General features: G+C 33.0%; 2 protein-coding genes across 6 annotated transcripts in view; both read right to left on the minus strand.

The window, feature by feature from the left end:
- Positions 1 to 7,550, minus strand: part of LOC117105470 (cyclin-dependent kinase 16-like) — a 57,046-nt gene extending 49,496 nt beyond the window's left edge. For 4 of the 5 annotated variants that reach the window (XM_033246626.1, XM_033246625.1, XM_033246624.1 and 1 more), the window contains exon 1: positions 7,400 to 7,550. The gene's annotated coding sequence lies outside the window, so the exon portion shown is untranslated. The remainder of the gene's footprint in view (positions 1 to 7,399) is intronic. The other variant, XM_033246623.1, reaches the window with a different exon arrangement.
- A 1,374-nt stretch (positions 7,551 to 8,924) lies between these two features.
- Positions 8,925 to 22,918, minus strand: part of LOC117105450 (UDP-xylose and UDP-N-acetylglucosamine transporter-like) — a gene marked incomplete in the record, with an annotated part of 16,994 nt that continues 3,000 nt past the window's right edge. The window contains 6 exon segments of the mRNA XM_033246593.1: positions 8,925 to 12,089; positions 14,139 to 14,214; positions 15,116 to 15,191; positions 16,926 to 17,035; positions 17,306 to 17,393; positions 18,531 to 18,612. Of these exon segments, the coding sequence (XP_033102484.1) occupies positions 11,840 to 12,089; positions 14,139 to 14,214; positions 15,116 to 15,191; positions 16,926 to 17,035; positions 17,306 to 17,393; positions 18,531 to 18,612 (682 nt within the window).

Raw genomic sequence — 22,918 nt, forward strand, 5'->3', positions numbered from 1 at the left:
CTTTGCACTTCGACTAGGTCCCAGTTCTAGAGTCGAAGAGTTCAAAGGGTCACCCGCTTTTAAAGATAAGCCACAAAAAAATAAATCCATACAACTGTTTATAATACTAATTTGATTAAACTGTTGCAATGTTTAAACTTTTCTTCAAAATAGAAGCCTTCAAACTTTTACAGTTTGACATTTTTCCCAATTAACAACAGAAGTAAAGCTTGTCATGTTCAGAATTTGAATACAAAACATTCCTTCAAAACATATGAAAAGACTCAATATAATAATACAAAAGTCAATAAATAAAAATGGTTTCTATAATGTTAATACTTCAATTTTTAATTTAATTTCAATTTATTTATTTGGGTACAACATCAGAAAAACATACAAACACAAAGGCCAACATAGTGTTTGTTTAGGTTCACTTACAGGTACAGCAAATACAGTAGTCATATCATATGACTTGGTAAGTGAATTGGGGAGTACACAAAATAATTTTTATGAATGGTGAAATCGGTGGCACGGTAAAAATGAATGATCCGATGTGCACATTTCCTGGTTTACACTATACAAATCTTTGATTGTCATTTTGGGTTTAGAAGTTTTTCTGCTTGTCCTCTGAATGGGATATTAAGCCAATGGTCCTCTGTGCAAAAAATTGTCCTGTGAGTGAGTGGTTTTCTAATTTACTTCCTTGCAATATGTTGTCAAACTATATACCATATTTATTCAAATAAATGCCCCACTTTGAATAAACGCCCCTCTCCCCCTCTCTAGGGCCTCATTTGGAATAAACACCTCCCTTGAATAAATGCCCTGGGGCATTTATTTTTTCCTTGAATAAACGCCCCTCAATTGACTGTAAACAAATCTAAATGGTTTCAAGCAATCATCATACTCAACACATGCAATTAATGTTTTACTCCAGTAGAATTACAATTTTTCTAACCGGATTTCTAAGATCACGCAATAACACATTTCGACTGTAATTATGTGTTGATAATTCTACATTTACAGTGAAATGAAGGGGCGTTTGAGTAGGGCATTTATTCGAATAAATACGGTATTTCATTACTTCATAATTTTTCAGTACTGCCAAAGTATCCTATAGTATAGCATTCCATAATTAAATTTTATATTATTTAATTCTCTTACTTTATTTGAGTTTTAAGTTATAAGGCCTTATTAATATTGATTAAATTGATTGTATAACTTACAGTAAGCCTATTTATCACTTTTTTTTACCACAGGATGTACAGTATACTATTAGTTGTTTATTTCAAGAACTGTTATCATGCTCTTACATTATTTTTTAAAGTATTTAAATTTCTCTGAAGAGGAGCCCATGAATATTAGTTGATTTTGTTTAGCTCATTTAAAAAGATTATCCTTTAATAATTCAAATAAAATAAATTATATCATTATAAAGACTTAAGATCAGAATGGTATACAAAACTGGCAGTACAGTAATATTCCTAAATTACACTAAATATTTCACTAAAAAATTCTTGATATCTGCACTAAAAATTGTTTCCCAGTAGCTGTCATTGTCAAGATAGATTCATTGACACTAAGAGATTTTTTTTTCGATGATATTAAGATTTTTATTAAGTTTTATTATATGCATACAAAAATCACTCACACTGATACACCACTGATGGGAGCTTAATGTATTACTTATTCTAGTAGTAGCATTCACAAAGCATGTGAGCTTAACCTGACCTTTATATTTGTTGACCCCTTTTTATAAAAGACCCAAATTTTAATTCTGAAATTGACATTGAATAATTACAGAATGCATCTTTATAATGGTAAAGACAAACTATCTGAACAATTTTCATTGCATTTGTTTATTTGCTCAAAAACAGTCTAGGGACTTCAAAAGAAACTGGTGCTTTTATTCCTTGATTAAGCTGAAGCCCCGAACATTAGTCTGTAAAAAGAGATCCATTGATAAATAGATGATTAATCAATGGGATAGACAGGCAGTTACTTGTAAAAAGAAAAGCATTCATACAGACAGACAGCTAGATAGAAAGATGTCTAGCTAGATCCAGTACAGTAGTGCAATAGTCTTTATTCGTTATTTTATACGATAGACCTTTATATTTGTTGACCCTTTTTCATAAAGACCCAAATTTTCATTCTGAAATTGACATTGAATAATTTACAGAAAATGCATCTTTATAATGGTAAAGACAAACTATCTGAACAATTTCATCGCATTTATTTATTTGCTCAAAAACAGTCTAGGGACTTCAAAAGAAACTGGTGCTTTTATCCCTTGATTAAGCTGAAGCCCCGAACATTAGTCTGTAAAAAGAGATCCGTTGATAAATATGATTAATCAATGGGATAGACAGGCAGTTACTTGTAGAAAGAAAAGCATTCATACAGACAGACAGCTAGATAGAAAGATGTCTAGCTAGATCCAGTGCAGTAGTGCAATAGTCTTTATTCGTTATTTTATACGGTAGATGATTTATATTCATTATAATGACTATGGTCTTCCTTGAGGACCAAGTAAAGTAAACAACATGAATCCAAACTGACAAAGTAAACTATTGAAATTAATAAACATTTGCAAAAAATTCTCAGAATACATTACAAACACACAGTGTATTGGTACAAATAAATAAAATCCTTATAGATTGTGATGTAAATAAAGTATTATAAACAAATTTACAGAACAAAAATCCTCCTTTTCTGGGTTTAAAAACTAGGTTTTTTTTTTAACTCTCATTAATTACTAATACTACAAACTTGATTTTATCTATTATTTGATATACAGTCTGTAACAGGATGTAATGTATCAATGATAATTAATGCTCTTCGAATATTGACATAAATTTATATGCTGATATTGGTTTCTATGGTAATGATGTTAACTTCACCTCCTCAGTAATTACTATACTTAACCTAGAAACATGCATTCTTATAAACCTGTGCAATACATTTTCTGATACAAAAGACTATCATAGTATGTCATTGTCAGGAAGAGCTTGAAGTACTTGTTTTGTATCATAATAAAAAGAAGTAATTTTTCAAGCTTTAATTAATAATTACCATACTTTATCATGTATCATACTGTAAACTATAATAAAAAGAGGTATTTTTTCAAGCTTAATTAATAATTACCATAATTTTACCATTCAAAATGCATGAGGTGAGTGATGGACCTGACTAGAAATTAACCGCAACTAATTAGGGCCTGGCCTACTGTATAGTAAAACATGGTTGTGAAATGTTAACCACAAACAGTGTAAATGATAGGCCATGTCAAATGGATGCATATAGTGTAGGATGGAAATACCATCCAATAACACATAAGCCAAAGTAAAAAATCAATGGATGAAAAAGAATGTGTTTTAAAGTCTAGCATTAAATAAGGTCACAGATGGCAATCTAGTTAAATAAGTTGAGGTAAGTTATAACCACAACAGGCATCCAAAAATAAAAATTATCTGTGCTTCTGAACGATTCGGTGGCTGTGTGCAAGACAACTATAGGAATTTCAAGTGAGACAAATTTGCAGATTTTTTAAAGTACTGCCCTTACCCGCCTTACACCCTCCCCCGCCCCCTTCCCGGAAAAGTTATTGCTCCAAAATGCAACCCACTTTCCCCTTGAATCTGCCTATGTTCACATGAACCTTTTCACACTGGCATGGGCTGGCAGTGTGTACCAATGCCACCATTGATCTTATCCGACAGCGCTTTTAGTGTAACTAGTTGGTATACATGATGTTACCAATTTTAAGTACTGTAGTAATTTTGAGTAAGGATGAGGGCTACAAAGGTCACAAACAGTACCTACAAAGGCATTACATTTATGGATGAGATTTTGGTCCTTAAGTACAGTAAGAGTGTGACACAGACCCCAAATGCGCAAGTCTCACTCCAAATGTATGAGACTTCGTATGTATGAATGCAGCTAGCAATTTTTTCTCTCACAAAACAATGGCCAAGTATTAATACTTACTGTAGTAATATATTAGGGAAGGAGGATGTCAAATAAAAAGTAGTTGCTTGTTTGAGACAAAGTGCTTTTTAAATATTAGTAGAATTATAGATAGTATAGATAGCCAGTGCAACTTATGTATAATTGGTGATGCGAACGTCTGTTCTTGGAATCGTTATGTATATTTGTTTTTCTTTTGTTAAGCGGTAGGTTGAAAGCTGCATTTTATACATAAGTGACTTTGAGGAAACTTATACACAAAAGTACAGTAATATTACTTAGTAAAAATAATATTATTATTATCAGTATTAAAAACCAATAGACAATGAAATTAGTTATACAGTAAGTGTAGACCATGTCATGACAAGAGGGCAATTCCTGTAGGAGAGAATAACAGATTACACAATAATAAAGGCAAAGATTTCCTTTCCAAGAGCAATCATCAAAATAGAACTTCCTAGCATTGGCACACTTTCCTCATTCCTATAAATAACCAGCTATTGTCACTTCTTCAGTATTGTTTATGCTTTTCTGCTCTGTATTAAATCTGTTTAGGTGTTTTAGTATTTTGAATAATGTGTCCTTATTGAAAAATCAAAAGCAACAATATAGCAGTTTAGCTTCATCAGGACCAAAGACAAGAGAGCAGCCAAAAATTCACTTGGATGGTCCTGTATCCAAATCAAAGTAGAGACAACATGTAATATCTGTACATACTAATGCAGGGGATAATCCATAATTATTTAAATTTAATATTTACAGTACAGTATTTTAATATTTTTCTAGCCCATAAGTTATTAGGAAAAAGTTAGTAGTGAGAGGTTTGGCACAGCACTTGTGGTTCTGTTTCTCGACCTTCAGGTCAGCGGTTCAATCCCATTCCGCTTTTTTTTTCTGGACAAGAAACTTTATGGTTGTCTCTCTCCACCCAGAAGTGCCTGTGGGTAGCTGGTAAGTTCAAACACAAAATGCACTGATTACAGCTGCAATATTATGGAATTCTCTCCAGGGAGGTGAGTATGAGTAACCAGTCGTAACCTATGCATAGGTAAGTTTTGAACGTAGCTACAAAGGTCCTTGTTATTTTAATTATTTGCGCAATGATCATAGGTTGGATCGTCAGGCTGAAGACAATATTGAAAATACTATAGTTTACCAGCGTTTAAAACGTGAGCAATGTTGCAATTTACTACGGTAATAAATAATGTTAGAATTTTATTGTTCTTTTTTTCCTACCTTTAGATCAATCATGTTTTAAAACGTGTTTAGCTAAGCCTAGGCTGTGCTATGTTTGAATCTTGACGTTGATCTGCATCAAGAGGCCTAGGATGTATAAGCCTAATTATTATTACTGTATATTCGTGCCTTTGCTTTGTTCTCTGAAGAAAACAAATTTTTTACATGACATCACATTTCTTTATCTTGTATTTTTGCTCATTAAATCTGACAGTTTACAGTATATCAATTGGTACTGACAGGCTAGATCGAAATGAATGCTAGCGACATGTAAAGCTTTCCTCCAGCATAAAACTGACAATGGCTAAAGAAGCTGTACTGAATGCCATCAGCCTTGTATTTGACAATCAATTAGTACAAAAGCACAATTTACGTACTTGTTAATACTCATTTGGTTGCTTCAATTTATAGCACTTTTTCCTTGCAGTCAAAATGTGCTAACTCACTCTCTTCAATGTAAAGAATTTCTACAAGCAAAGCTTGCAGATACCAAACCCAAACTAAGCATGCCTACAGTATACTTAATTACACAGTATGATTCGTAGACATAGTAGCTATTTACTCTAAAATGCAAGGTATGATGTTCGTGGATCATTGGGAATAATGGTTTGCGTATAAATTATATTAAAATTAATAAGTAAGTGTAACTTTTATCTGGGAAGGAATTTCATCTAGAGTAATTCATTGAGAAATAGATTTAAAAACATCTGAAATGGTTGGCGCAGCTTTGAGGCCACAGTTTTGAATCACGGACTAAAAATTTTGCCTTGTTTATCTCTATGCACTTTACCTATGTTTGCCTACCTAATGGGTACCAGGCCCGGGATTTATCAAATCTCAGCTTAGCAAATTTGTTTTAAGTCAAAAAAAATATGTCTCTAAGCAAATATCTTATGATTTATCAAACCATATTAAAAAAATCTTAGTTTTGTGCAACAAAAAACATCACAAAATGAGGCTTCTGATGCTAACCAACATTTACTTTAAAATATAATTTTTACAGTAAACCCTAGGCCAAGGTTACTGTATTATTTTATTAACTAAATTAATTTTCTGATGTTGTATTTTAAAAGATATTTTTTATCATTTAGTAACGGTGGTTTAGGCATGGAAGTCCAGTTACATATTTTGAAAGTTTGATTGTTGTATTTGTTGTTAGGTAATAATGCCTTATAGTATGGCCCCTGGCCGTGCAGCCTAAATGCTCGCTTTGCACAATATAGTCCCCTGTGCCTGTCCCAGCGTTCAGCCCCTCTGTTGAGCACATCATGACACCTTCACTGTGCAAAGAACTATACATACTTTATGCATGGAGGTATTATTGAGAAGATCACTTGAAAAAGCTCCGCGTATGCAGCACTATGGAAATGAGCCAAGAACAAAGTACAAACAATCCAAACAGGGGAACATTGTTAATTTTAAAGATAATTAATTATTTAAAATCAAACGGTTTATCGCACAACTACTGTGTTGAAGCGTATAAAAGTATGTCGTTGCAAAGTTGTTGCTAACGAAAAAATGTTAATAAGATAATACGCAATCCAAAGGTGGGGAACGCATTAGTTTGTCCATCAAAGGGATCTTTTGCCGAGTGATCTCCTCAATAATACCTCCATGCTTTATGTAACTATGCATATCAATCAAAACATTCTTGTGTTTTTGTTTGTATTAGCTACCGTTATGTTTACAGTGTACAGGATACAAAACCTCTGATGTTATTGATAGCATCAGGAGAAAAATGCTGTGTCGTGCCTCCTCCTCTCTTCATTCTACATTATACTATTAATTATTTTTTCTTGCATTATTATTAATATTATTAGGCCTTGGCCTTAGTTAATAGTAGGCCTACTTTCATTCACTACAGCCCTACTCAATACTTTTTATATCTGTATAAATTCTGATAAAATATTGAAATGAAAAGCGGGACATGAGCGCATTTAGGCTACATCAGGAACTAAAATGTCCATAGTTTCCAATGAATCAATCGAAAACCGTGTTACCTGATAACTATCCTAGGCCTAGTTTCGCCGCCTAAATTGGGGCTACCTTCGCCGCCCAATTTCATTATAAATCCATACTTCGGGCTTGCACGCAAGCTATCACACTGACGTCTGGCTTGGCCAAGCGAGCAGCAGGGCATGGCATTTTGCATCGGATTTACCAGCATATAACTGCTTAAGTTTATACGAATATTAATCACAAAATCGTATCATACCTGTATGTAATAATGGTGAACACTGGTGAAACCAAATTGACATTAAACGAAAAATATGAAAATTTGCGTTCTTTCTCGTTCGCTCCACAGCTGTGTCAGACTGGCAAAAGTGGCAACCCGCATATAAAAATAACATTACAGAATAGCTAAAGCGCCCCCAACGTTAGAATGAACTCAACCTCCCAACCTCCTCACTCAAAATGACAGGAAATGGCCTGTCAACTCACACAGAAGACATAAATTAAACTGGATATTTAATGTTAATATTATTTACTGTACATTTGCTACAAATATTTAGTGCCTTTTAACTTGCTAATATTTTTTTTATTTCGGTTTTACGTTTTTCATGTTTCTCGATTTCTACCAACTTTTGTGCATGACGAAAAACAGTGTATAATAAACGCGAATTAAAAAAGTAAATTGCTTAGTTTGTATTAATTACTTTAATATTTTTGTTATTCTTTCAACAAAAAATTAGGACATGAACAAATTTCCTCAACAATTATCCGATATGTAACGGACAATTAAATAATATTACCAATCATATAGTGTTTTTAATCTTAAAATGAAATCATAAGAATGTTCATAGTAAAATATCTGTCCATAATCAAATTTTATGTATTTGTTATGGGAATAAATCACATAATTGCATCACATAAAATTTGATAGTGTGGACAATGCTAAATGATGTGGATTTTAAAATGAGAAATCCAAATATAAATTTCAATTATGAGGGTTTTATTTATTTTTGGCGGCAGTATATCCTGAAATTATGACATGGCGGTTCCAGATGCCATTTTTGTCATCAGACTAAAAATATTAATTGCTATCTCAAGCTATTGTGATTGCAGTTTTTATTATTGAGGTCAAAAAGCACAATTTTTATCATCATAAATCCTCCCTGATCACACCAGTCAGGACCCTGACCAGAGGCCGGTTGCCCCAGAGTTAGGAACTAATTGACATTCTGTCAACAAAATTATTTTTCCATCACTGGAAAAAAGACAAAAGAAAATATAAACCAGCTTTGACGCAGCAGTTGTGAAGTGCTGAGGTTGGGGTTTGATCTCAACCCTTGCAACTTGCTTGCCCTTGGGCAAGGCACTTTTATATACATTTGTCTCTACCTACAAATTTGAATGAATCCCAGTGGCAGATGCAAGGTGTAGCTCAGTTAGCCCGGGCTACCTGAGCAGCGTTGAATTTTGGCCTCAACAATTGCAATAATCACATGCTAAGACTTATCATAGTGCTACTAAGCTTTTTACATTATTACCCCCAATAATTGAATCAAGCACATATGGAACACATATTCACATATTGAGTTCCCGGAAGAAAACTCTGTAAAATGTATTGTACTGTGTGCGAAAATTAGGAATAGGCCTCAGGATCCAATGGCCATGAAATAAATAATAGTGAATGTGCTTTGATACTGACATAATTTGAAAAGCACTATGCAAGTATTAAAATGTATTTATTCATATAAATATCAAGATATAAAACACAAAGAAAAAAAAAACAAAGATTTATATTTTAACATCCCATTAAAATTTTATTATGGTTTACAAGATACTATCCTACAATACAATTTCTAATAAGCATTTAAATTTGTCATACCTAACATCATGCACTGGAATTAATGCGAGCTTGATTTATACCAAAATAATAAATAAAAAACTATATAATAACTATATATAACATTTTTTTCATATTTTAAATCACAGAGAGAACACCATATATGGATTATATACATGAGGTCTTAATGTTTTAATACTGGTCTATGTTAATTTAAGTTCACTGTATAAGTAGTTTGTTGTATTTCACTTTAAATTACTTCAACAATGAAAATAGGTCAAAAAAAAAAAAGAGGCAAAATTTTTTCTGAAGGATAAGTCGGTGACACGAAAAACAAGATTTTATTGCTTATTACATCCGTCAGTCTATAAACTAAAGTCGTAATTGTACTGGACTATTTTTTTTGTTAAAACTAACAAAGACACTGATGAGTTTACCATAATTAATCCAGTGCGAACATCCTAGGAAACATACCTCCCAGGAAAACATACCAAGATGAACGGTTAGTTTAATAAAAAAAAAAAATGGACTGTGCTCAGTAAAACTGACTGGGTTAATTTACTGAGCTGAAATGTCCAATTAAACCTTCCCAAGTTATACAAGCGCTACTCAGTGCAAATATCCAAAGCTTTCACAGATTAGCGCCCTCAATAGTTGATTTTTTCAGCTTGGTTAGTTTTACTATTTCTCACAGTAAAACTAACTGACTCAAAAAATCCAAGTGGGAACAGTGTTAAGATTTAATGACTGGAATGTTGCCACAGTTTCAGTAAAATCCCTGCAGTGATTTTTTTGTGTTAAAATAATTACCTAGGAATGTCACATGACTTAGTCATGTTACGGGTCAAATGAAACCCCCTTGGCCCTGGGGTACACTACGAATGAGCTTTAGGATTAGCACCTGTAGAGGTTGTTAGTGGACATCCCCTGGTATAGCTGTATATGCATCCTATGAGCACTGACGTCACCTAACATTATTAATGTGGCAATAAAAACAATCACATTGTTATTACTGTACTATCATTAATAATAATATTTCAATTACAATTAGACTTGGTTTTGTAGCAATATAGTGTGAAATCTAGGAGGTAACATTATTTTGCTTTGATTAAAACATAACAGAGTATTAACCTCTAATCTAATCAAGTTCTGTTAATAAAAAGGTATTTATTAATATCATCATAATTACCTAATCAAATACTGTATGTGCATTTCAATCTAGTTTCCTATTCAGAGGTATGATAGTTGCTAGGTTGTGAGCCTGATCCACATCAAATTAATGTCCAGTTTACTAGACTGGTCTTGAAACATAAAAAAGGTACAAGTCTCCCTAAAATTATAGAATACTTTTGAGACCTGGGTTTCCATAGTCTTTAGCAGCTTTGGTCTCTAATTAAAATAATAAAGATAACACATTTGTTAATTTGGGACCACAGAAAAGTGTTCTTTCATTTCAAGTGTTCTTTAATTGGAGGGAGAATTGAATAATAAATATTGGTGAAGACTTCACTTATATAAAAATTTGTTTTACATATACCTGTACAATACAAATTACACTGGTAATAAAATATTGATAGGCCAGTGACTATGGTAAAAACCTGTGTTACAGCGCTTATGAAATTTTTAGTCCTTTATTTCAATTTAAATGAGAGGTGGGGATTGTTAGAGCATCAAAATTGGTACCAAGTACTCTATATAGGCCGATTTCTTGCAATGACAGAATTATCAATTTTGTGTTTATTAAATTGCAGGCACTCTCGATTAAGCACCTTAACATTTATTGAAAATAAAAAATATCTCTAATAAGCAATGCAATGCTAATTTAAGGGCAGTGTTTAGCAAAAAACACTTATTCAAGAAAGGCAGCTATATAACCATTTACTGTACACTAAAATAGAACAAAGACTAATCATATAAAATAAAAATAACACTGGTAAAAATAATAATAGCCTAATTTAAAGCTCCTTTCCATGGCTTGTCTAGAACATAATTATTGCTAAATTATTTCAGAGTTTACAATTTTACATACATCTTCTGAAGATGACAAGCTCGGTGAAAAATTAAATTTTAAATACTAGATTACAACGCATCAAATGACAGCGAAGCAGTATTTCTTACAATGATACATAATTTGTTTGGAGTAATCACACAAAAGTGTAAAAATTCTGATTAAGACCGTGGGTCACAACTCCGGTTTTATAGTGGGTTACTAAAGCTGGGCAATCAATGCGTCGTACAACCATCGAATCCTCGAATCCAACTCCACTTTCTGTGAGCACACGACGCGATGCTGCGGTAGCAGTCTGAACGGATCGTCATCAAAAAAGATTCAGTGCGCGCATCGTGGCGTTCTCCATAGAATCACGTCGGCCGATGACCCTCGTTGGGTACCCAGGTCAATATAGGGTACTGGGTTAAAGGTTAAATGTTATGTATTTACACCACACAAAATACTAGCATCTCTATGAAGAGTTTTAGTTCACATAAATAGATTTAGTTTGTAGAGCATCATTCCATTCTACAATATGTATGCTGAATGAGACAGTTTATACTGTATTTATATCAATGGACCAATTTGAGATATCAGTTGAAGCTATGCACCACATTAGAGCCAACCAGAGATAGATGGCTGAGGATGTTAACATTTTCAGCATGATTCATAGGTTAAATGCGGGTTCACACTCAATTATCACATGATTATTTGAGACCAACACTTTATATTTTTGATCAGTGGCGGATTCAAGGGGAAGGGGGTACATTGCTGGCTTTCCCCCACCTCCTATTTTTTTCCCCAAAATTAGACAAAAAAAGAAGAAAAAAATAGGAAGATCTGCCACTGTTGATCTTCATTACCACTAAGCTACGCTACTCTACTTTTTCTTCTTTTTTAGCAACAGGCCATATAGCATTTGAAACTTTTTCTACGAAACCCAAGAAAATTAGCGTACCACCAAATACCATGCCCGTTCCAATCCAATGGTAGAATGTGAACGGGTTCTGGAAGTAAATTATTGAGAAGATCAAACTGAGGAACTTCCGTAAAGTGACGACGAGTGTTACGACAAGCGACGAACATTCTGTGGTTAGAAAGAACACCGCACGGATGCAAACATACGTGAAAAAACCGAGTTAAGTTGAATAAATCATGAAAAATTGAATGTATTAATAATTTATGTTAGAAAAATATAAACATAATCACTGGTATTGATATTAACTAATACAGTCCGCACTCCAATTCGAGACCACTCTGTGTATCTGAAATTTGTGGTGGTCTTGGGGTTCGGTCTCAAATTAGAAACCTCTAAATACAGACCACACGCTTCAAGTGGTCTCCAAGCAGCATAATTGGAGGGTATCTGAACCTAAAATTCTCTAAATGAAGACCGAAGATAAAAGTGGTCTCCAAAAGACAACATGGGACAATCATTTATTTATTTCAAAGAAACTGTTGTTTGCTTTTAAATTTTTTTGACCAACAAAATCTGAACAGCATACTATAAAGTAAACAACATTTAAACTTTTGTCTAAAGTTAGATTTAGGTATGTAGGTGTCCATCCTTTACATAGGGAAAAAAGTTATTTTCTTCTGTGTTACTTGGCCTTTCCTTATATTCCCAATCTTCAATAAGCAATTCTCCAATGAGTTTAAAAATTCCACATGTCATGGTAAAGTGGGGAATAGAAGCCCTGTAGCTAGACACATTGATCAGAATGGGGGGGGGGAGTTACCAAGTACTGGAAGGGCCACGCCCACCTCAGTACCACCATTGTTGGATCTGAATTTTAATGGCCCTGTCCACCTCCCCTTTTGGCTATGGGGCTGGATATCCACTTCTTTTCACATCAATACGAATAACAACAGGGAAACACTCAGATCACACTCTTTATACAAATCTTTGGATGATACCATTACAGTATGTCAGGTGTTCCATTTTGACCAGATTTCCGCAATATTTTCCCACAATAATTGTTGTTGTTACTATAAAAAATAATTTTTGCTTTTAGTATTAATTATTGACATATCTTGGATTTTAGCAAGGAAATTTCCCCCTCCTTTGGCTACTGGGTGCTGGGGGGATAGTGCAGCAATTGAATGGCTGAAGAAGAAAATCAGGAACACAGGACTGTATCAAATTAGGGATAAGCAGCTGATTCAACAGCACTTCTTGGCAATAGTTGCCAACAGATTGTTGTAAAACATTTACTGAATACGTTACAACAGCCAGTGGCCTATAACTAAAAGTTTCTTTTTAAAGTTAATACACTTTAAACCTTTAAAAATAAATTTATGAAAATACGTCTGTTAAAATTTTGAAGTTCAATTTTTCAAATTAAAGAATATTTATTGTTTGGAGCACATTTTGTCACTTGGTACTTCCATAAAGGTGGTCTCAGTCTCGAATTAAAGGGGTCTCATACTTAAAGGGTGAGCTTAGTGTTAAAAGATAGGTGGTCAGTTGGTACTTGAAAAAAGTGGTCTCGAGTTAGTGGGGTCTCGAAATTAGAAGGATCTCGAAATGGAGGGCAGACTGTACCAATATTATAGACATGTAATACTGGGTATGGTTAGATAATATAGTAATAATGATGATGTTAACTATCAAGGAACTATCACTGATAAAAAATAATAATAATAATAATAGTAATGTCCTGTATTTACAGTACAGTGTAAGTCAAAAACAGACAGTATGTAAAGAAATATACACTGAACCAGGGGCTTAGCCAGGAAAATGAAATAGGCTGTCCAAAGTGAAAGCCAATGAACGGGCCATGCCCACTCAAGGCCACGCCCCTTCCGAACATGAGAAAAAAAAAAGAAAATTATGATCTCACTCTCAGAATCCCCACCAAATGTTGGTATGAAAACAACGTACATTCAATCAATAAATGTTGTTTTTATTAAACATAAATATTATTTAGCTTTAGTTTATTGTAATATTCGATAGATTTGAAGAATATAAATTCAATCAATTTGCTAAAGGTTGACCCGGCCTAGGGTAGGCCGAGTTGATTAGGCCAAGCCGTCCAAGCCGTCACGGTAAAAGTGGCCTTCCTAAATAGTTGCTGGACGTCCAAAAGATGGCTGGACGACTCGCTGTCTAAGCCTATGCACTGAACTAATATACAGTATATGTAACCACCTAATAGCATGTTCAAAGGATATTGAGTGATGCAGTTACCCAGCATATAAAGCCACAGTATAGGAACTTCAACACCTAAAACTGGAATTGGTACAGGCTCTGAAAAAACAAAGAAACCAAATAGTAAACCTTCCATAACTCATGTTACAAAATATATGAAGTGGTAATACATAGAGACCTATGTATTTTGCACTTTACAAATCCAAATTATTATTATTATTATTATTATTTATAGTAATTGTTATTGTCGTAATGGAATAATAGACAATAACTGGATTTGCGTCAGGAGAAACATGTATAGGTGTAATTTTTGCCCTACCTGACGTTTTTTCCAGGTTATTGTCTATTATTCCATCACGACAATAACAATTACTATCAACACTGCAGTACCCGCTGCTTACTTGGACTCAAATTCAACCCTGGCCATCAGGCACAAGCTCGGTGGTCTAGAGGTATGATGCCAGGCTAGTGATCTGGAGATCATGGGTTCGAGTCCCACCCGAGAACAACTTGCGATTTTTTTCGCAGTTGTTTTCAAATGTACCGAGTATTCGGTACATTTTCACGTCAGCTAGGGCAAAAATTACACCTATACATTATTATTATTTTTATTAAAAACATAAAGTTGTCAGCTTAAACTTTAAAATATTACAATTGAAAAAGTTTAAAGGTAATCTAAAAGTATATCTAATTAATAATACTTAAGAAGCTAATATCAAAATAAAAAAAAAAACATTATAGAATGAAACTACTTCAAAAAGGAGAGCCCAACTGACTCGAGCACCACCCCCCCCTAATTTTTTTTTTTCAAAATCATTAAAAAAAAGGGAGAAAATAAAATTATAATTGAAAATTTGAGATGCCATAATCATAAATTTTCCGCCCCAACCATGATGGGGCTGAGGTCTAAACCCCCCACATGTGAAGTTTCTCTCCGGGATTCCTCTATCTCAAATTCCTGGATCCGCCCCTGAAAATAACTAATTTTCAAAATACTTACCAGATTGTGAGAAGAGTGATGCATGGTGAATTATGTCTTTACCAATAAATACAAAGGCAGCAAGAGGTATAGCATGCTAAAACGAAAACATAGTATTTGTGATTATTAAGAAGCGTATCAGAACAGGATATTTTTGAAGTTGTTCAAAAACTGTAAATTATTGTCATTAATTCATACTATCATCAATTCATTAATATTATCATAACTTATATTTCTATATGATTATCACTAAGTATTACATCATATCATCATGTTAAAATAGGCCTCCATTATCAACAACACCAACTATCATTATCAAAAATTGGCCTATTATTTCAACCATCAATACTACTATTATTAATACTATCATCACATATTTCTATATCATTATCATTAGTTATTATATGTATCATCTTTATCATCAACACTATCAATTATGCTATTATAATCCATAGAGTACCACAGTCGTGTTGTCACGACGCCAGGTGGCACTCTCTGTTGTCAACAGACGTTGGTATCCGTACATTAAGCCTGAATGACTTCATAGGGGTTCTGGAATAGGCATTTTAAAATCTAATATTTTACCATCAAAATGTACTGAAAACACAAAAGCTTGCATTATATTAGTTATTAATCATCAATTAAAATTTACAAAGAAAAAGTAGGATACAACATCTTAATAATTACATTAGAAATTGGGATCAATTGTTCGTCAGTGGAGTAAATGGCGTCCGGTTGAACGCACTTTGCAACGATAGCAATGGAGTAGTATCACATGGTATCGTGACGTAACACTGTAGTACTCTATAAGCAGGCACACCTTCATCAACACTATTAATTCTGTTACCAACACTGAACACATCATTTATGTCACCATGATTAATCCTCTAAAATGATATTGAAACTATTGTTCCGTGGGGTAGGGATAATTGTATGAGTATGAATCCAGATAAATGTAGTGTGCTCAGCATCATAGAAACCACTGGTAGTGATGACACCCTGTACCCGATTGATGGCAACCCTCTGGAAATTTTTGACAGTATTAAGTAATTGGGTGTCGTCATTTCCCGAGATTTGAATTGGAGTAACCACATTGAAATGATTACCAATAAGTGTCTTAGGCTGAATGGGCCATCAGACGTACTGTTGGATCTAGGAATCCTAATCTATTGGTGAAATTAATGAATACCTCTTCTTGAATATGGTAGCCAAGTTTGGCTTCCTTATCAGCAACACCATATTAATAGAGTAGAATATGTGCAGAGTTCATTGTCCTACAATAATCATTTCTTTCATCTGAAATCATGCACACTAATAAATCGTTTAAATTACAGTATTTAATCATTGTTTACGTAGCAAAGTTCTTATATAAGGTTTTTGATATTGATAACAGCATTCTCCCTATAATTAGCAGAAGGAAGGTTAATGCTGTGAGGTTCATAAGTGTGGGAGCTAAAAAAGATGTTTTTTTTTAATTCTACCTTTGTTAGATTCCAACGATTCTTCAATCAACTTCCAGACACTATTTTGCTTAGACCTTGACTATCTTTAAACTTTTTTTTTTTAAATGGCCACCAATTTGTGTTTAATGATTTTAACTTGATGCTATGGAATTTGTTATGTACTTTTGTTAGCCCACAGTTGAGACTACCCTCGATGGTGTTCTGTAAGTTTTTAGATTGTTAACACCATGTGGACCTATGTACTTGGCTGCTGGTGGTGGTATATTCTTTGTCTTTAATGTTCACCAGAATAAATAAATACAAATACACAGTTATGATAATTATGATGACAAAGGTTGATCAAGCCAAGTGTACAAATTATTTCTCACCGAATAAAATAGCGCCTCCCTGGGGTGTTTTCCATGCTTTTTATATAATACTTCTTGGTAAATACCCATCCGTGCTGACATGAACAACGCAAAGGTCAACATACCAATACCTACAATACAATCATTACATATTTCACTCATTTATTAATATTAAATCTATAAAAAATGGTTACCTTAATAAGAATAAAAATAATTAATAAACTGTAACACATTATATTAAAATAATTAGAAAAATCAAAGTAATTGAAAAATACAACAAAATGTCATTCTATAGTATTTCATCTGTTAAAATTATACTGTACACCAACAGCTATATAAAATAACATGGATGGTTGGTAACCAATTCAGAACTTGAAGTAATTCTAATCTCTGAATCTTACCAATTAACCAGATAATAAAATCTTTAGCTTCATTACTATCAGATTCAGCTTCATCTTCATAGTGTTTATGTTTGTTACTCTCACGACTCTAAATGAACAAGAATATATATAGAGTTACTAGGGAGAGTAAAAAAGTCAAATGTATGTATGTCCAGAATTTGTTTTCATAATTGAATGAATGAATGGAAAAATTGATAAATGGATAAATAAATGAATGATTAAATGAATGAATGGATGAGTAATTAAATGGATGAATAAATGAATGAATGATAAATGAATGGTTGGATAAGTGGATGAGTGAATGGATAAATGAATGAATGAATGAATAAATAGTTGAATAAATGAATCATTGAATAAACAAATTAATGAATAAATAAATGAATGAATAAGTACTGTATATGGATGACTGGATTCAAAGAATGAATGAATTAATGAATGAATAATTGAATGAATGAATGAATTAACAAATGAACAAATGGATGAATGGATGAGTGATGGATAAATGAATAGATGAATGAATGGATGGATGAATAAATAAACAGATGAATAAATGAATAACGTATAAATGAATAGTTGGATAAGTGGATGAGTGAATTGATAAATGAATGAATGAATAAATAGTTGAATAAATGAATCATTGAATAAACAAATGAATGAATAAATAAATGAATGAATAAGTATATGGATGACTGGATTCAATGAATGAATGAATGAATGAATGAATGAATGAATGAATGAATGAAAGAATGAATGGATGAATGAATGAATAAATAAATAAATAAATGAATGGATGAATGAATGGATGAATGAATGTAATAACAATCTTGCTCTCAAAAGAGTAAATTTTATAATTAATCATACCAGCATATTACATTCTAACCTTGCAGTACGCTGGTAGTCTTAGCTTAAGTTTTAATTGAATCACACCATTAAGGGGTTGGTGTTGCATAAAAAATATTTATTAGTGCTACATGATACTTAACACAAAGATATTGACAATGATACTATTAGTAACACTTGGTGATGATGATGATGATGATGATGATGATGATGATGATGACGACAATAGTGGTGATAATGATGCTGGTGATGATAATGCTTTGCTCATAGTAGTGGTGACAGCGGTGATGTTGAGGATAATGAAGATGATAACAATAATTATATTATGATCATTGATAATGATGATGATAATCACTCATATCTTAATGTAAATGTATCTACTCACAACAGTCTGCGCAGACATAATGGTACATATACATATACCCATGGATATCATTAGAATGGATAAATACTTTTTAATGGTGTACCTGAAATATACAAGAAAGAATCACATGTTATTATAATTCAATCCATGAAGGGTTCTATGGCTTCTTCATTGTGTGGAGCTTACAATTTACGAAACGAAGTGACGCTAGAACGTGGCCCCAAATTTCTGTCACCCATTCTCTGGCAGTTTGAATATAGATCAATGGTTGTTTACTTAAAACCTGGGGTATGAATACTTTAGTACTGAATTTTTTTTTTGTATTTATTTTTATTCTTTCAGCAAAGATACTAGAAACACAAGATAGAGCACTCGCACAGTAAAAATGAAATTGTGCCCGACGTAGGCGGCGCCCTTCTTTTTAAACATGCAAGTTTTCTATACTTTGTGCCCGACGTACAGGGCACCCTTCTGTTGCTAAGTACATCCAGACGCACACGGTGCCCTTCTTTTTCCACTAATGGAGGAAAACTTATTACTAGAGTGCATCCGGCCATACGATTCTGCGCTGTATTGTTGTTTTCTATACTGATCCATAGGCTTAATTGTGTTTTATTTGGAAAATAGCAACGATTTCTACCTCTGCTAAGGAATTATGTATTCACCGTTGTCACTGTCTGGGTACAATTGTACAATTGTGTACATTTTTTAAATTGAGAATTGACAATAAAATATGCGACGACTTGGTAACGAAAGTTTGGTTGAAGTTTTTTTAGATCCAGTCGTAAGGGACGTCCCATTGTTTGTATTCCCACCATGCATTTCGGTGGAACACTTTTTTTGTGTGGAGAACTCTATCTTGTGTTTCTAGTATCTTTGTTGACAGGTATCTACATTTTACAAGGCTCACCAATACAGTTCCAATGATTAGATTGGTTCAAGAGACACGCCAATGCAATATTGAAGTCAAATATGGATCATAATATACAGTAATGAGGGGTTTAATAAATATGCATTCAAAAACATAAAATATATAATATACTGTATATATATATATATAGATATATAAATTTTAAAAGGCAAATGGGAAAAACCCATAAAACAGCAAACGGCCACATAATGCAAAAGTATTTAAAATTAAAACGGAACAGTAGAGAAAATCCGATCAGAATGACAAAATAAACTAAGCATCCACTGGAAGGAATCCCAATATCTGCAGACGGATCCGTTTCGGCCTTCCAGGCCTCATCAGTGCAGCTAGGGTATAGACCCAAACGAAACGTTCGACCAGCTTAGTAGGGCCCAAACTAGTCCAACGACCACTAATGATTACAGAGCCAAACCAAGGCAATATATACACAGCCCAGGTGTGAATGCAAATAGTGGAATACAAGCTATCTGGCTCGGTTCCAGTAGATGCAGAGAATATTTTCTCATTCTTAACGCATCCTACGAAATTCTTACGAGACAGCACTAGTCCGTGAATTTGTGAACAAGATCGGAGATCTAAAGATGCAATCTCTACCGTGCATCAATGGCGGCCCGCTGGATCTCAATAGAGATTCTTTAATAATATATAAATTTTAAAAGGCAAATGGGAAAAACCCATAAAACAGCAAACGGCCACATAATGCGATCTTGTTCACAAATTCACGGACTAGTGCTGTCTCGTAAGAATTTCGTAGGACGCATTAAGAATGAGAAAATATTCTCTGCATCTACTGGAACCGAGCCACATAGCTTGTATTCCACTATTTGCATTCACACCTGGGCTGTGTATATATTGCCTTGGTTTGGCTCTGTAATCATTAGTGGTCGTTGGACTAGTTTGGGCCCTACTAAGCTGGTCAACGTTTCGTTTGGGTCTAAACCCTAGCTGCACTGATGAGGCCTGGAAGGCCGAAACGGATCCGTCTGCAGATATTGGGATTCCTTCCAGTGGATTTATTTATTTATTTATTTATTTATTTATTTATTTATTTATTTATTTATTTATTTATTTATTTATTTATTTATTTATTTATTTATTTATTTATTTATTTATTTATTTATTTATTTATTTAAGAAATACAAAAATTATTTATTTATTTATTTATTTATTTATTGCACATCAAACAGTGTATACACCAATTACAGGATGAAAATATAAAATATAAAAACTTACACAATATCAATGGAAAACCTAAAGTTATTTTACAGACTCAAATGTGATAGAATTAAACTGAGAGAAACTACAATGAAAAATATCAAATTCAGGATTATTACAAACACAATTATTATAAAACGAAGACAGTCTACCAAAAATACCATTTTTACAAACATTAACACGTGAGAATTGTACATTTAAAATACATTACAGGTAAATTACAGGTAATGATTTTTTTAAATGTATCAATAAACATAATAATTTAATATAGAATTTATATTCATTTCTATTAATACTGGATTTATCTGTAATTAATATAAAAAGCTGTCTAAATCAATTTTTTAAAATCTAAAAATAATTCAATACTTAATAATAATAATAATAATAATAACAATAATAATAATAACAATAATATAATAATAATAATATTTAAATGTTCTGGGGAAAACACCATATAAGTTTAATTTACTTCAGTTTCCTCTATTTCTTGCTCCTTATTTAGAAGACATGAATTGTACAATTGTATTCTGTTTATTGCCGGAAATAAAGTTTATTGTATTGTATTGTATTGTACTTTGTAAATCAGTATACATATTTTGAACATTCTCCTTGTGTTTTTGGTGTTATATAATGTATCCTATATGTTAGCATAGGTTCCTGTTTTTATGTATTTATTACATTGCAATTATACTGTGCATTATTTGTAACTTTTAATAAAAATTAAGTACAGGTCCTTTTGGATTGGGGTTTCCATGCTCTTTAGCAGCTTTGGTCTCTAATTAGAATAATAAAGATAAAAGACATCTGTTAATATGGGGCCACAGAAAAGCAGTCTTTAATTGCAGGAATCTTAAAATTAGTGGGAAGACTAGATTCCAGTCTTTAAATTTTGTCTTAATCAGTGAAAACACGTGAAATAAATCAATTTTGGCACAAGTGGCGTTCCATACTATACTTTTTTTTCTAAATCCCATTAGCATATTAACTGCTTAGTTATGTACTAACATTAATGTGAGGGGAAGATCCTGGTTTTTAACTAGAGGAGCTTTGGCTAAGCTTAGGCTTAGGTGACTACGTTTGATTGGCCCATTATGCCTAATTAGATAACAGCCATATAAACACATACTTCCTCACTTTATTCTTATAATATTTTTTTACATATTCAACGATCATGAACAAAGTAAATCAAAACAAAGAAAAAATGTTCTTTCAAGAACAATTTCTTCAAGTTCCATTCAAGAACACTTGGTGCTTGACTCTGCAATGTAAAAACTAACAATTGTAAACACTGAATGTCCATGGTTGGATAAACCAGATAAACACTGTGTCAAAGTGAAGAAAAATGTATGTAGTAGGTGTGAATTCCCTGTTGCTACATTACATTAGTCAAAAAAGGCTTAGAATTTGGATCTAATACGAAGAACTGTAGCTGTTATAATTAGTGGTATCTAGAAGTACAGAAATGTGGGGGGGAGTGATGCAGATTTAGTGGGAGGGCTTATTGACTTTAGTGGGTGCTAGCTGGGAAAATACTTGAGCATCATATTTTTTCTTAAAAGGAGGGGGGTAGGGAGGAACAAGCTTCTTCCCGCCACCCTTGCGCCATTAGATACCCCACTGATTATAAAATTTGCAGAAGCTACACTACCATACTTTACATATTTGGGATTATTAAAACAAATTATTGTGCGGTATTTTTCTATGTTACCCTATCGTTTTTTCAATAATGGTAACATGTGTATCTATTTGGGGTGGATGTGTAACTTGATGGTTTAGATGTTTCCTTTCTAATTCCAGGGTTCTCAGTTTAAATCCTGTTTCAACATAAAATTCTACATCGGGACTAAAAAACTGCTCTACTTACTAAACCTCTTAAACATCATGTTATTAAACAAGGCCTTAAAAATCAACTAATCTAAAATAAGGCACAATAAAAAAAATGAATAGTTTATCACAACCGCCCGCATGTCTTCTATGGTATTTTGTTTCATATTTTTTTAGTAAAAATAAAAAGCCTCCCTCAATCATGACTTTTCTAACCTATATAGGGTGATAAAATATATATGGGCAATTCCAAGCAAACATGGACATGACACCAAAAATTAAAATCTATGTCACAACTTTTTTTCCACTTCTAAGTTATAGCTAACATGTGTAAGTAAACAGAAATCAATTTTTTTTAAGGTTCTGTGTCGCATTGTGCAAAGGCAGACCTGTTTTCCCCAACTGTCCTCAGATTCATTAAAAATGAGCACACCAAGGA

The sequence above is a fragment of the Anneissia japonica genome, unplaced genomic scaffold (genome assembly GCF_011630105.1).
Source record: "Anneissia japonica isolate Jap-2015-1 unplaced genomic scaffold, ASM1163010v1 scaffold1128_len1000024_cov185, whole genome shotgun sequence".
NCBI lineage: Eukaryota > Metazoa > Echinodermata > Crinoidea > Comatulida > Comatulidae > Anneissia > Anneissia japonica.